Source organism: Melopsittacus undulatus, chromosome 4 (assembly GCF_012275295.1).
Source record: "Melopsittacus undulatus isolate bMelUnd1 chromosome 4, bMelUnd1.mat.Z, whole genome shotgun sequence".
In the NCBI taxonomy this organism is placed as follows: domain Eukaryota; kingdom Metazoa; phylum Chordata; class Aves; order Psittaciformes; family Psittaculidae; genus Melopsittacus; species Melopsittacus undulatus.
This window is the reverse complement of record NC_047530.1, coordinates 78625343-78640231: the sequence shown is the minus strand read 5'-3', so window position 1 is coordinate 78640231 and position 14889 is coordinate 78625343. Positions and strand designations below refer to the sequence as shown.

Sequence of the window (14889 nt, the reverse complement as noted above, 5' to 3'; positions counted from 1 at the left end):
CCTAGAGTCGAGGTGAAGTGACTGAAGAAACATTTCTCAGCTGCTTTTTCTATTAAGGTTACATTTACAAACATCTTATAAAGGCTATCCATGTTTTAAAAGGATTTGGTTTTCATAGGCATTTGGAATTTTAAAAAGGCCAGAGTTTGATTATAACTATCTATAATTCAGTACTGAGATGTTTTTAATCTCATCTGCAGTAAACTACTCATATTTATAAGGCGCTGATAACGTCTATTTATATTTTTCGTTTTTATAATATACCTAAATTTATATACATTATGGCCTCATCTCCTAATGTCAGCTGCTATCATGATCCCTCAAAATGTGTCAGATGAGTAATACAGAAATGTATTGTAATATGTGTGGTTTTTTTTTTATTTTTAATTTTTGTATTTTTTAACTGAGGTATTTTTCCCTGGGCCATCCCTGGGGTGTGGGCACATGATTGAGTAGTTCAGCTAATGCAGTTGATATTAGTGCTTAATATTGAGAAGTCCTGCCTTCATGTGCCAAGGGGTTAGTAAATCACTGAGTTTTCATGTTTGTTACAGTTCGTTGTAGAATGCCTTTCTTGCTGTAGTGTGTCCTGAGTGTTATCGCATGTGGATAACAAGGGAAGAGCTGAAATGTAAAATTGGAACAAAATGCTGCATGGCTGTAAGTCACTAAACTTCACTTTTATTCAGATCTAAAATAAGATTAATAACTAAGCTGCTGAATTACTCATTTGTGTAGGTCATGAAAGTTTAAAAAAGTGCTGCAAGTATTTAAAATTAATCCTAGGAAACAGAGGAATTTTATATGCCCTGTGTGACACATTGCAAATAGTACAGTAGTCTTTTATTTTGTACAGCATCTTTCATACAGGTTATAATAGAAAGGGTTTTACTGAATTGCTGTTAATAATAAGTAACTAAATAATTGAGACAGTTAAGTACTGACAAGGAGGAAAAGCTGCATTTTGGCTGAGGTGTAGTAGTAAATACAGGGCAAGCATAAGAGGGGGCACTTCCAGGAAGCAGGGGAGTAGGCAGTTATGGTAACTACACAGAAACATAGAATAGTTAAGGCTGGAAAGGACCTTAAGGTCATCTAGTTCCAACCCCCCCTGCCATGGCAGGGACACCTCACACTAAAACATGTCACCTAAGGCTCTGTCCAAAATGGCCAGGTATGGAGCATTCACAACTTCCTTGGGCAACCCATTCCAGTGCCTCATCACCCTTACATCAAAGAACTTCCTCCTTATATCCAATCTAAACTTCACCTCTTTAAGTTTTAACCCATTACCCCTTGTCCTATCACTACAGTCCCTAATGAAGGGTCCCTTCCCAGCATCCTTACAGGCACCCTTCAGATACTGGAAGGCTGCTATGAGGTCTCCACGCAGCCTTCTCTTCTCCAGGCTCAACAGACCCAACTTTCTCAGCCTGTCTTCATACAGGAGGTGCTCCAGTCCCCTGATCATCCTCGTGGCCCTCCTCTGGACTTGTTCCAACAGTTCCATGTCCTTTTTATGTTGAGGACACCAGAACTGCACACAGTGTTCCAAGTGAGGTCTGACGAGAGCAGAGTAGAGGGGCAGGATCACCTCCTTCGACCTGCTGGTCACGCTCTTTTTGATGCAGCCCAGGATACAGTTGGCTTTCTGGGCTGCAAGCGCACACTCAAGCTGGCTCATGTTCATTTTCTCATTAACCAACACCCCCCAGTCCTTCTCTGCAGGGCTGCACTGAATTTCCTTTTTGCCCAACCTGTAGCTGTGCCTGGGATTGCTCCAACCCAGGTGTAGGACCTTGCACTTGTCATGGTTAAACCTCATGAGGTTGGCATCAGCCCACCTCACAAGTGTGTCAAGGTCCCTCTGGATGGCATTCCTTCCCTTCAGCGTATCAACCAAACCACACAGCTTGGTGTCACCAGCAAACTTGCTGAGGGCGCACTCAATCCCACTGTCCATGTCACTGACAAAGATGTTAAACAAGATCGATCCAAACACTGATCCCTGAGGGACACCACTTGTTACTGGTCTCCAGTTGGACATTGAGCCATTGACCACAACTCTTTGCATGCGGCCATCCAGCCAGTTCTTTATCCACCAAGTGATCCACCTATCAAACTGATGTCTCTCCAATTTAGAGACAAGGATGTTGTGTGGGACAGTGTCAAATACTTTGCAGCTTTTACAGCTGTACTAATATTACTTTGTGATATATAATATGTGAAAGTATAAGGTTAAGATGTTCTGGACTTTCTAAGGAGTTCATCCCCAAGATGTTAGACTGTTTAGGCTGCAAAAAAAGTTGTCACTGGACAAAAAGGTGAGAAAATAAGTAATAGTTTATAGAATATTGAAGTTTGGTTCATAATTAATATGTCTAAATCTCATAAAAAGACATTGTTCCTTTGAAATTACATAAATCTCATGAAAACTTTTCATAAAATAACCAATTCTTATGAAACTAATTCAGTGGAACTTTTTTTTTTTTTTGCTGTTACTGATAGTTAATACTAATTGGCTGTAATGCTGTTAGGAATGGAACTTGTGTTATCTGAGTCGGTTTTATATGTTCTCAGAAATCACAGTATTTGGATCTTTCCATTTCATGTAAACATGCTGTGGTGGAAGGATGCTGCAATGGCATCCAAGGTGAGTATATCTTTTCAAGCAGAAGTATTCAATTGAAGTGGACACTGCAGTGATCTTCTGGAGTTACAATCATATCTAGTGGAGTTATTCCTCACTCAGGAATTAAGGAAGTTGTTGTTTTTTGTTATATTTGCTAAAAATTAGGAGGCTCTGTTTAAAAACAATTTGTTAAGGTCTAGAACAATTCCTCTTATATTTTACACTTAAACTGAAAGACACAATGAAAAAGTGTTGAGAATAGGATGACTATTCCAGTTATTGTCCATTATTTTTTTCTCTCGGTGTTTCTTCTCTGTTTTATGTATCAGATGTGACTCGGAGCGTATCTGTTACCTGTTTGAAATAAATTACTAACGGAATACCCTATTTATCTGATTGATGATCTTGTCCTAAATTTGCAGATTAGTACGTAGCTACAGGGACAGAATAATTGTGGAAGATGCTTATTGTTGAATGAATTCTCAGATGGTGAAATGGTTGCAATTAAGCTAAATGTCACATTAAACAGAGCATAATTATTGTAGCAAACCTTATTAAGCAATAACATACTTATTAAGCAGCTCTTACTAGGATTCTTGTTCTAGGTTTGATGTTTACTGGTGTCTCTTTTCGTCTGTAATATGGAATTACTATCTGAAAAGCCTGCTTGCCTTCTGCTTGTGACACCTGTGTGTCAAAGAGCAGATGTCACTGTATTCTTTCAGACATAAGTATTGCATAGCTGTAGGTATGTCTCACAGGCAGCAGAAGCAAATCTGCGCACTTTACAACAAATAAGCTACAATTGCTGTATTATTGCATACTTTAATGGGATTAGAGAAGCTGTATGGGATGATAGTAGAGTACTCTTTCTGGCTGATAAAAGTTGGCAAACTGGACAATGTGTAGCTTTTCTTTATTATTTTATCTTGATTAATTAATCCCTTTCATTTCATTATTGCTTATAGTGTTATAGATGTCTTTAAGAGACAGTAGGATGTCTTTTTTTACAATTTTCCATAAACAAAGACATCCCACTGTCTCTTACAATTTCTATATAAGTCAATTTTTGCATATAGTGATTTGATTTAATTTCTCTTTAGCTTGGTTGACTAACAGATTTATTTGTGGTGTTGCATGTTCCTTGTTATTTTGCAGATCTCCATGCTGTTTTTTAGTGAAGAACTTTTTTGGCATCCTAGTGGACAAAGCCTTACTTTCAGTTAGATGCTCTTTTATAGAGTAATCTGGATTGGAAGGGACCATAGGAAGTCATCTCATTGAACCTCCTGCTCAGAGCAGATTCAATGTTGTATTCACGCCAGGTTGCTCAGAGCTTTGTTCAGTTGGATATTGCAAACCTCCAAAGATGAGATTCTGCTGTTCACTGGGGAAGCCTGTTCCAAGGCTTATCCTCATAGTGATGAGGTTTTTAGCTTCATCCAGCTGGGACCTCCCTGGTTTCTGCATACATTCTCCGTCTCCCCTCCCACCTGTGTCTTGCTGTGATGAGATCAAACATCCATCCAGTACCGGAGTAGTTTACAATAGTTAGGAGACAGACAATATCAATCCTTTATTTTCGTCTTTGTGACTTTCTGTAGACAGACCACTGGGTAATGATATTTAATTTTGTTCAGTCTTTAATAACCAGTGGTGTCCCATTTTATATTGGGAGTTTGTAAAGCATCTTTCTGAAGTTTGGGCTTGTGATGCCTAAATTCCAATGGGTTTTTAATAAAACGTAGTTAATATTATTTTTTCACATTGTGCCAAGATGTTTATTTTAATTGACTTGGATTTATTTTAGGGAATGTGTAAATTTAACATGACTCTTCTAAAATAATTAAATTCTAATTACAAAGCAGACTATTGAATAGGAAATATTTTACATCCTTCTCCTCATTTAAGCTACTGAACAGGATATTTAACCAAGCAGTGAAACATTGTAAGTTTACTGCTGTATCCTGAAGTGATCATAAGGAAGTGAAAAAAATCCATAGTAACAGGTTTTGCATCTGATTCTTAACCTTCTTTTTCATGCTTCCTTTTTTGGTATGCCAAGAGCATAGGTTTTTAGTACAATTGCCAGAGAATAATTGCAAATTGTGATGTGTCTAATGATAGTGTAATTACTTATGAGTCCTTGCTTACTTTTTTCCTTTCAGTAATTTTTCATTCCAAATTCATATTTGACATTATGTAATGGCCACATCTTGCTTCTGGCTTCTTCTGCGTCTCTCTCTATCCTCTTAATGTAAGGATTGGTAAATCTGCAGCTAGTACATGGAGTAGCTCATGAGCAACACGCAGAAATGCATTAAAAATATGAGCATGACAAGTTCTGTAGAGTAGTGAAAGAGTGGTGATAGGTGTGGTAAGTATAATTTGGCCAGTCCTCTGCTAAAACTGTTTTGTATTACTGTATGTGAGAGTCTAATGCTGTCTGCCATCCTAACTAGTAGATGCTTAATTGGTGCAATGTGTTTCCAAGTCCTGTTGATGAGTAAAATACTTTTATACAAAATGCTGAAGTGAAACAATATTATTCTTGATTTTTTGCTTTAAAAGCAAACTGGTGAAACCCAGACTTTTCCTGTACTGAAACTTCCACATATCAAAAAACTAAACTGCCTTTGCTGAGGAGAAATAAATGCTGAAATAAGCAAATGGTACAATAATGTTGCAATACATAGTCTTTGTGCTAGTACTTTCTGTTAATACAAAGCCACCTAGTACTTGAGGTTTGAATTTTGGCTATTATTTTTAGTAAGATGACAGTACATACATAATCCGATGTCTGGTTTTGAATCTTGCTGGCATTTGTGTGAGAAAATTGTTTTAGAGGGAAACGAAGTATCAAGGCTGAACATTTAAATTGTCAATGGACCTCTTCATGTAACTAAATTTCAAAAGCATATTTAAAGATTCATTTTTCTGAATATTCATTTTTTAAGCACAATGGATTCTGTTGAAAGCCTGTCGTTAGTGTAGTACGGCTTGTAGAGCACATTATAGTTTGGTGCCACCTTTTTCCATTCAAGATACATGACACGGCTGAGTTATTACCTCAGTCTGATATCTTTTGGTGTGAAAGGCATAAAAGGGACAATGGTTTTTCACATAGCCTGAAGGATTCAACAAAAGCTGGAGCTGTCTAAACTCTGATGATTCTGAAAACTCCCCTTGCCCTCTGCTTGTCCACCATGGAGAAGGTGCCAGTGTGAGGGTAGAGTTCCAGTCCTGGCCTTTAGGACAAGGGGAGGAGGAGCGCCCACAGAAAGGACATGGCAAATAGAGGACAAGCTTGGCTATATCCAATTCCTATTTACTTTCCTCATTTATTAACAATGAAAAGCAGCCATTATAGGATTATTTTTTGTTTTTATGTGTGTATTTGGTTTTGTACTGTAAGCACGTAAATGCTTGGTAGTTTTAGAATCAATTTTAGATAACTTGACTGGAGTAACTTTTCTTAATCTAAATTGACCTGCTTATTGCAAGTTCATTTTCTGCCTTGAAAAAATGCAAAAGATAGGGTAGTTGCAGTGTATTTTCAAGCAAGAATTACGTATGCAGTGCTTGTACTGAGCAAAATTGCTCTGTTATGAGATATTGGAAAGTTTTTAAACTCAGGAATGAGATGGGGCCCTCTTGAGACAGGATCATCAGAATCCCTTAAATATGTTAAAGTTTGGTCAGAATGCCTTTTTCTAGCTTTTCTCTTCAGTTTGCAAGTGATTTTGTGGTTTCTAGCCATCAGATTATTTTTTTGACTTGGTGGATTTTTGTTGAATAATATTGTCACAGAAAAATCTTTCTATTTAGCCATGTCTGATTACATTCACCTGCAAACACTCAAATGAGATTCATCGGATTACGTATGTTCATGTGCTCTGCAACTAAAAATGACATCACTGTGTTTGATTTTGTTTTAATTTCTCTTCCCGAGCTTCACCACCTCATACAGTGCCACGTACCGGAAATGGAAACAACTTGGTCAATGTACATTTCAGGCTAATTAAGAAGTTGATGCATGCGAGGTGCCTTTTCTGCTATTGAGGCTCTGCTCTCAGAGCAGAACCCTGTGACACGTATCCTGCAGTACATACGCTATCATACCTAGTTAGTTCCTCTATTTTGAGCCCCTATTAAGTATGCATTTATTTTCATAGTATTTATCTTCACTGTTTTATCAGTGCAGATGATGATTCAGCTGCTTCCCAGTGCAGTTTATTCCATTGACTAATTGCTCTATTAAGGCTATTTTCCTCTTATCTAACTTGACTTCCTTTTCCTATTAGATTATTGTTCCATTATGATCATTTTATATTCATTTGTACAAATGAAATTAAGTATTCATGTTTCCTCAGGGTTTGGGATGCATTTTTATGCTCAGAAATGCGCCTGGCCTGCCTTTAATTTGAGATAATATGGGGCATTTTCTTTTGTCTTTCTTCCCTGCAGGTTTCTCTGAGTGGTGTAGTGATATGGCTACACTGGGAAGAGAAATTACTTGCCTTTAGGAAGCATTTAACCAATTTTAGGGACCAGGTGGTAGTTATTTACCTTTTAATGTGTGGCAGGGTGTGTTTTGAATGCCACTGGGCATCCATCAAGACAGGTCTGTGGCAGGAGTATTGCATGGCATTTCTCAACACCTCCTCCTTTGCAGGTCACTGGGGCCGGTGTGTGGGTGACTGTGGCTCGGGGGGCATTCGGAGTCGGGCCGTCTGGTGCACTCACGTGGAGGGCTGGACAACGTACCACGCAAACTGCGACCAGAAGGACAAGCCGGAAAGCCAGAGGAGGTGCTTTAAAATCTGTGACTGGCACCTGGAGCTGTTTGAGTGGGAGGTTTCGGCATGGGACAGGTGTGGGCTCATCTCCTCTGCTGGCGGTGAGGTGGGAGCTGGGGCGTGTGTTACCGCACAGCACGGGCTGCAGCGCCGGAGCGTCCGCTGCCTCCAGAAGCTCAACAGAACCATTGTTGCCAATGAAATATGTGAGTATTTCACACCGCAGCCACCTGCTGAGCAAGCCTGCCTGGTGCCCTGCCCACGGGACTGTGTTGTGTCCGAGTTCTCTGGCTGGTCTGAGTGTGGCACAGGCTGCGCCAAGAGCTTGCAGTACCGAACACGGGCGGTCATCGCTCCTCCTCTCTACGGGGGTGCCCCGTGCCCAAATCTCACTGAATCCAGAGCCTGCAGCACTCCTGCCTGTCCTCTTGGGGAGGAGGAGCACACCTACAGCCTCCGAGTGGGACCTTGGGGTGAATGCCAGCTGCCCCATCCTAAAGACATTGACCTGGTGGGGAGAACTATGCCTGATTTGGGTTCAGACTCTGGAGAGCCAAGCACATCTGGACTTCAAGGGTATAAACCCCACCACCGTCCTAGGGAGGTGGAGATCGGTTACCAAACCAGGCAGGTCAGGTGTGTAAGGAGCGATGGAAAAAATGCAGCGCTGAGGTAAGGGTGCTTTGTCTGCTATTTCATCCCCAGTGGATTTGTTTGATGGAGTGCTTGCTCTGCATGGCAGCACCACAGCAAACATGCTTCCGTTCTTGAGTTCTTAATGCAAATTTTTATGTGCTTTCTTTATGGTCTTTTTGTTTGTTTGTTTGTTAGTTAATTTAATTCCCTTCTTGTAAAGCTTAGCATATGCTGAATATTTGGCATCCTTCTATGAATTGTTACTGTTTAATTCAGTTTCTGTTTTTAATAATTCTCTTCTGGTTTTCTTTTGTTGTTGTTGTTGTTCTTGTTTTGAAGAAATGCCGAGAAAATGGAAATATATATCACTTTGTACTGTTGCTGGGCCCTGCCTGTGGGAGAGGGAGGCTTCCTTCTCAGTCATGTACTGCATATATTTGTCAGAAGAGGCTAAAATTACACCAGATTAAACTCCTTCATTCTTACAAATCACCACCGGATAAAATAAGTCTGAAAAATTTGGCCTTGAGAGTTTACTAAAACATATTTCTTGGAAAGATAGATTAGTGAGCAAACCTGTGATTGTCTCTTGCTTAATGAGTCTTCCTGTCTGGATGTAACCTTTGGATGCTGATACAAGATAGGTGACTTGCATGTCTGTCCTTGGTAGTGGTTGTTGATTTGTGTCTCCATGTGTTCTTTCCAGTAATTTCTCTTATTAGGTTGCCTTACTATAATTCAAACGTGAAAGTTACAGTAATGTGCAGCAAATAATCACAGAATCATTAGGGTTGGAAGGGACCTCTAGAGAGCATCTCCCCTGTGAAGGCAGGACCCAGGACAGGTTACAAAGGGACACGTCCAGGCAGGTTTTGAGTGTCTCCAGAGAGGGAGACTCCACAAACCTCCCTGGGCAACCTGTTCCAGTGCTCTGCCACCCTCAATGTAAAGAACTGCTTCCTCATGTTGAGGTGAAGCTTCTTGTGTTTTAGTTTATGGCCATTGCTCCTTGTCCTGTTGCTGCGCACCATTGAAAATCGCAATTAAATTTAAGCCCTCTAAGTTTTGGTATTTCACCTCCGTTTAGATTTCATAGAATCATAGAGTGTTTTGGGTTGGAAGGTACCTTAAAGATTGTCTAGTTCCAATCCCTCAGCCTTCTGCTACACCAGGTTGCTCAAAGCCTGTGCAACCTGTCCTTTAACACTTCCAGGGATGGAGGACCCAGTTTCTCAAGGCAACCTGTTCAGTGCCTCACCACCCTCACTGTGAAGAACTTCTTCCTTATATATAATCTACATCCTTCTTATGCTGTGGACCAGAGAGCAGTACTCCAGGTGGAATCTCACGAGAGTGGAGGGGGAGAATCACTTCCCTTGACCTCCTTTTGATGCAGCCCAGGATATGGTTGTCTTTCTGGGCTGTGATTGTACATTGTTGTGTTATGTTGACCTTCCCATCAACCAGCACCCCCTCAGGGCTGCTCTCAATCCATTCCCTGACCAGCCTGTATTTGTGTTTGAGATTGCCCTGACCAATGTGCAGGGTCTTGCATTTGGCCTTGTTGAACTTCATGGTGTTTGCATGGGCCCATCTCTTCAGCCTGCCAAGGTGCCTCTGAATGGCATCTCTTCCCTACAGCAGGTCAACTGCACCACACAGCTTGGTGTCATTGGCAAACTTGCTGACGGAGCACTCAACCCCACTGTCCATGTTGCTGACAAAGATGTTAAACAGCACCAGTCCTAATACTGACCTCTGAGGGACACCACTTTTCAGTGGTCTTCACTTGAATATCAAGCTGTTGACTACAACTCTTGGAGTGTGATCATCCAGCCAATTCCTTATCCACACAGTGGCCCATCCCTCAGATCCATGCCTCTCTAGTTTAGAGACAAGAATGTCTTGTAGGGCAGTGTCATATGCTTTGCACAAGCCCAGGTACACGACATCAGTCATTCTTCCCTTATCCAGCAATGCTGTAACCCCACTGTAGAAGCCCATCAAATTTGTCAGGCACGATTTGCACTTAGTGAAGCCATGTTGACTGTCACCAATCATCTCTTTCTTTCCCATGTATCTTAGCATAGTTTCCAGGAGGATCTGCTCCATGATTATGCTGGGCATGGAAAGAAGACTGACTGGCCTGTAGTTCCCTGTGTCCTTTATTCCCTTTTTAAAAATGAGTGTTATGTTTCCCCTTTTCCAGTCAGTGGGAACATCAGTGGACTGCCACAGTTTCTCAGATATGATGAGCAGTAGCTTAACCACGTTCCAGTTGTCTCAGGATGGAGGTGCCTCACTCATGGAGGTGGATGCATCTCATCAGGTCCCATGGACTTGTGCACCTTCAGGTTCCTGGGCAGGTGCCAGGAGCTATACATGACTGAGAAACTGAGTTCTGACAAAGTCAAGATTTCTGAAGAACATTCTGTATTCTGATTTTCAAGGATATTAGAAGTTCTTGAAAAATCCTGCTCCTGAATTTTGCAGAAATCAATCTGTTTCTTAGTAATCTATACCTCCTAGCACCTGCACAAGCTCAAATGACAGAGAAAAGAGGTTATTTTACGTCCAACTCTCTACCCCTGTTAGTGCCTGCAGTGGTTTTTGCACACATACTGAGGTGAAAATATACATTCTAGCCTTTCTCTTACCCCTTCCTATTACACCTGTGGTAAAGTGCAGATTTTTTTCTTACTGGTTGGAAGAAAGGCAAGCTTTGTGAACTGTTCCAGCAGTTTCTAACGTCTTGACTTTATTACTTGTCTCTAAATATATGCTGATTCTAAATATACAGATTTTATGCTCATGTAGCTGCTTGACTTTAATGGAGTCACTTGTGATTTATGCTGCCATGCAACCAGCAGCAGGTTTATGTCTGCTAACACTTGTTAGCTGTTCTTTTGAAGCTTGTATCTCATTCCTTATCGGAGGCTCTGGGAAGGGGATTCTCATTTTGTTAAAACTTCACTTGCTCTGCCCTCACAGACTCACTGCTGTATTTCTGTAAGCATGGGGAGTGGAAGACAATGTATATTTCTATAGGTATGTTCTTTTTGTTGGGTTCCTGTGTGAGTTATTTGCTGAATTTCTGGATGACAGTGCAGAAGGTCCCAGGAGCTTTAGTTTTAGTGATTCTGCTGCTGATCACGTTGTCTCCTTCCCTGCTCCTTTCTGGGTTTTCTCTTGCTGATGTAGCCCTCTTTTGGGAGTGTACAGGTCCATTAGCAGCCTCCTGGCAGACTTTTCATGCTGAGACCATGTCTCAGATCTACTGCAGAGGGAGCTGAGTCTGATCCATCCCTTACTCCAAATACAAGAGGAAAGCACATCAACTGAATAGAGTGCAGTTGGTCTTGTCATGTTACAGAGTTGAGATGGTCACACACTTTTCCTTTCTCTTTTTGCACCTAAAATCCAAACCTAAAAATCCAGTGTAAAATCCAGTCTGTGTTTAATTTCAGGGCTGGAGTGTCACTGATACCAAATATGCCTGACAATGACTCCCTTTAAGCCTTAAAGTAATGCCCTCCTTGTTCTGTTGTGCAGCGTATTTGCTGCCATTCTTCTTAAGAATGGACCCGATCTTGCAGATGTTGCTTTACATGAGAGATGATATTTGGCTACTGATAAAGAAGAGTAAATGTATTTGCATAACCCTGTAGCAGGGTTTGGTAGGCAGCCAAGCGTCTGCTGTAAAACTGGGAAGAAGCACCTTGTTTGTGCTTTTTCATTTTCTTGGCTGAGGTTTCCTATTTCAGCTAACACCACTGAGTAAGTACCAATGAGAGATATAAATTCAATATCTGGAAAAATGAGGCAAGAGAGAGGAATATCCCAAGATGTGCTTTAACAGCGGGCTCTGAGCTGCTGGTTTGCCATCAACCCTGCCTCCTGCTGCTGCCTGGTTCTTGAAGAAAAGTGGTAGATATTGGAAGTGGTCAGCTAACTAGCCCCTGAGTGATCCAAGCCATGTGAGGACAGGAAACATCTGCTCATCTCGCCTCCTAATTTATAATATGATGGCAAAGATGCTTAATTAATTATCAAGGTTGTTTAGTTTGCTGATGTCTAATCTCAGGGTTGTGGAGCAGCCAGCAGGGATGGCAAGCAGCAGTAGCAGCTATCATGCTCACTGGCAGGCAAGGGTTCCTGGTGTACTCCTCAGCATGGCAGACAGTACTTTGCCAAAAATTGGATTTTGGTGGGCTTGGGTGCAGACTGTTTTTTAAAGACTAAAAGATTGAACATGTTAATTTCTTAATGATGTCAGACTGCTGGCAGGACATTCATTTTGGCCTTTTTGATATAAAGTTTGTGATTGATGGGAATGGCAGATGGGGTGTCCTTCCTCTTGTGAAATAGGTGGCAGTGGTGGGATATGTGCCTGATACTTGTTTTCAGTTTTTCACTGGTGCTTAAATTATAAAATCACAGAATACTTAGGGTTGGAAAGGACCTTAAGATCATCTAGTTCCAACCCCCCTGCCATGGGCAGGGACACCTCACACTAAAACATGTCACCCAAGGCTCTGTCCAACCTGGGCAGGGATGGAGCATTCACAACTTCCTTGGGCAACCAATTCCAGTGCCTCATCACCCTCACGGTAAAGAACTTCCTCCTTATATCATAGAATCGTAGAATCACCGAATAGTTAGAGTTGGAAAGGACCTTAAGATCATCTAGTTCCAACCTCCCTGCCATGGGCAGGGACACCTCACACTAAACCATATCACCCAAGGCTCTGTCCAGCCTGGCCTTGAACACTGCCAGGAATGGAGCATTCACTACCTCCCTGGGAAACCCATTCCAGTACCTCACCACACTAACAGTAAAGAACTTCCTCCTTATATCCAATCTAAACTTCACCTCTTTAAGTTTTAACACATTACCCCTTGTCCTATCACTACAGTCCCTAATGAAGAGTCCCTCCCCAGCATCCTTACAGGCACCCTTCAGATACTGGAAGGCTGCTATGAGGTCTTCACACAGCCTTTTCTTCTCCAGGCTGAACAGCCCCAACTTTCTCAGCCTGTCTTCATACAGGAAGTGCTCCAGTCCCCTGACCATCCTCGTGGCCCTCCTCTGGACTTGTTCCAACAGTTCCATGTCCTTTTTATGTTGAGGACACCAGGCCTGCACACAATACTCCAAGTGAGGTCTGACGAGAGCAGAGTAGAGGGGCAGGATCATCTCCTTCAACCTGCTCGTTACGCTCTTTTTGATGCAGCCCAGAATACAGTTGGCTTTCTGGGCTGCAAGCACACACTCAAGCTGGCTCATGTTCATTTTCTCATCAACCAACCCCACCAAGTCCTTCTCCGCAGGGCTGCACTGAATTTCCTTTTTGCCCAACCTGTAGCTGTGCCTGGGATTGCTCCCACCCAGGTGTAGGACCTTGCACTTGTCATGGTTAAACTTCATGAGGTTGGCATCAGCCCACCTCACAGGTGTGTCAAGGTCCCTCTGGATGGCATTCCTTCCCTCCAGCATATCAACCAAACCACACAGCTTGGGGTCATCAGCAAACTTGCTGAGGGCACACTCAATCCCACTGTCCTTGTCACCAACAAAGATGTTGAACAAGAACGGTCCCAACACCGATCCCTGAGGGACACCACTCGTTACTGATCTCCAGCCGGACATTGAACCGTTGACCACACTCTTTGCATGTGACCATCCAGCCAGTTCTTTATCCACCGAGTAGTCCACCTATCGATTTGATGTCTCGCCAATTTAGAGACAAGGATGTCACGTGTGGAAATATTGAATGCTTTGCACAAGTCCAGATAGATGACGTCAACTGCTCTACCCCTGTCCATCAGTTGTAGCCCCATCATAGAAGGCCACTAAATTGGTCAGGCAGGATTTCCCCTTAGTGAAGCCATGCTGGCTGTCACCAAGCACCTTGTTGTTTTTCATGTGCCTTAGCGTGCCCTCCAGGAGAATCTGCTCCAGGATTTTGGCAGGCACAGAGGTGAGACTGACTGCTCTGTGATTCCCTGGGTCATCCATTTTCCCCTTCTTGAAAATGGGGGTTATATTTCTCTTTTTGCAGTCATCGGGAATTTTACCTGACTGCCATGATTTTTCAAATATGATGGACAGTGGCTTAGCAACTTAATTCACCAGCTAAATTATACCATCAAGCCCTGCAAAATGCATTCCTTGGTTTTACACTGAACCCTCAGGTAGATGCCACATAATCGTTTGCATTATGAGAAAAATATTTTTTGCATTTAAGTAAGTGGTCTGACGAAGATCTTTGTGTCTATACCAACCTTAACAGTGCAAGCAAAAATCCTAACAATTTTAAAGGTAAAATCTGTAAGCAGGAATTACTTGGAGAGGAGCACAAGCACATGGAATATTGGATATTCTTTATCAGGGAAACAGAGCTGGGGAATGTTTTTGCAGTTTAGAGGTTCAACATTTGTCAAAATGGAAGAAAAAGGAACAAAAGGAAGAGGAAAGGGAAGGACAGACTTTTTTGACAACATTTGAAGACAACTGAACAGCAGAACATCAATAGATCTTAAGGTTTATTTCTGCTCAGAAAAAAATATTTGGTGTAGAAACTTTATATTTGTGAAAATAGAAAGGGTAACATCAAAATAGAATGATTTTATGGATCTGATTTGAAGCTTTTAAGGACTTTTAAAATTCATATAGAATTTGGATTTCATTCTGTTTCAGAAAAAAAAATTTGTTTTGCATTATATCTCATATCCAGTAACAAATTCAAGCATAAGTACTTCAATATATTTAAAAATAATAACAAAAAAACCCCCAAAAACCCTCTGTAAATTTGCAACAAA

At 41.6% G+C, this 14889-nt stretch overlaps 1 protein-coding gene across 1 annotated transcript in view; it reads left to right on the top strand.

Annotated features, from left to right (window-relative positions):
* THSD7B (thrombospondin type 1 domain containing 7B) overlaps positions 1-14889 on the top strand; it is a 280685-nt gene that overhangs the window by 48496 nt on the left and 217300 nt on the right. Inside the window, exon 2 of the mRNA XM_005153757.4 lies at positions 7308-8103. Within this exon, the coding sequence (XP_005153814.2) occupies positions 7308-8103 (796 nt within the window). The remainder of the gene's footprint in view (positions 1-7307; positions 8104-14889) is intronic.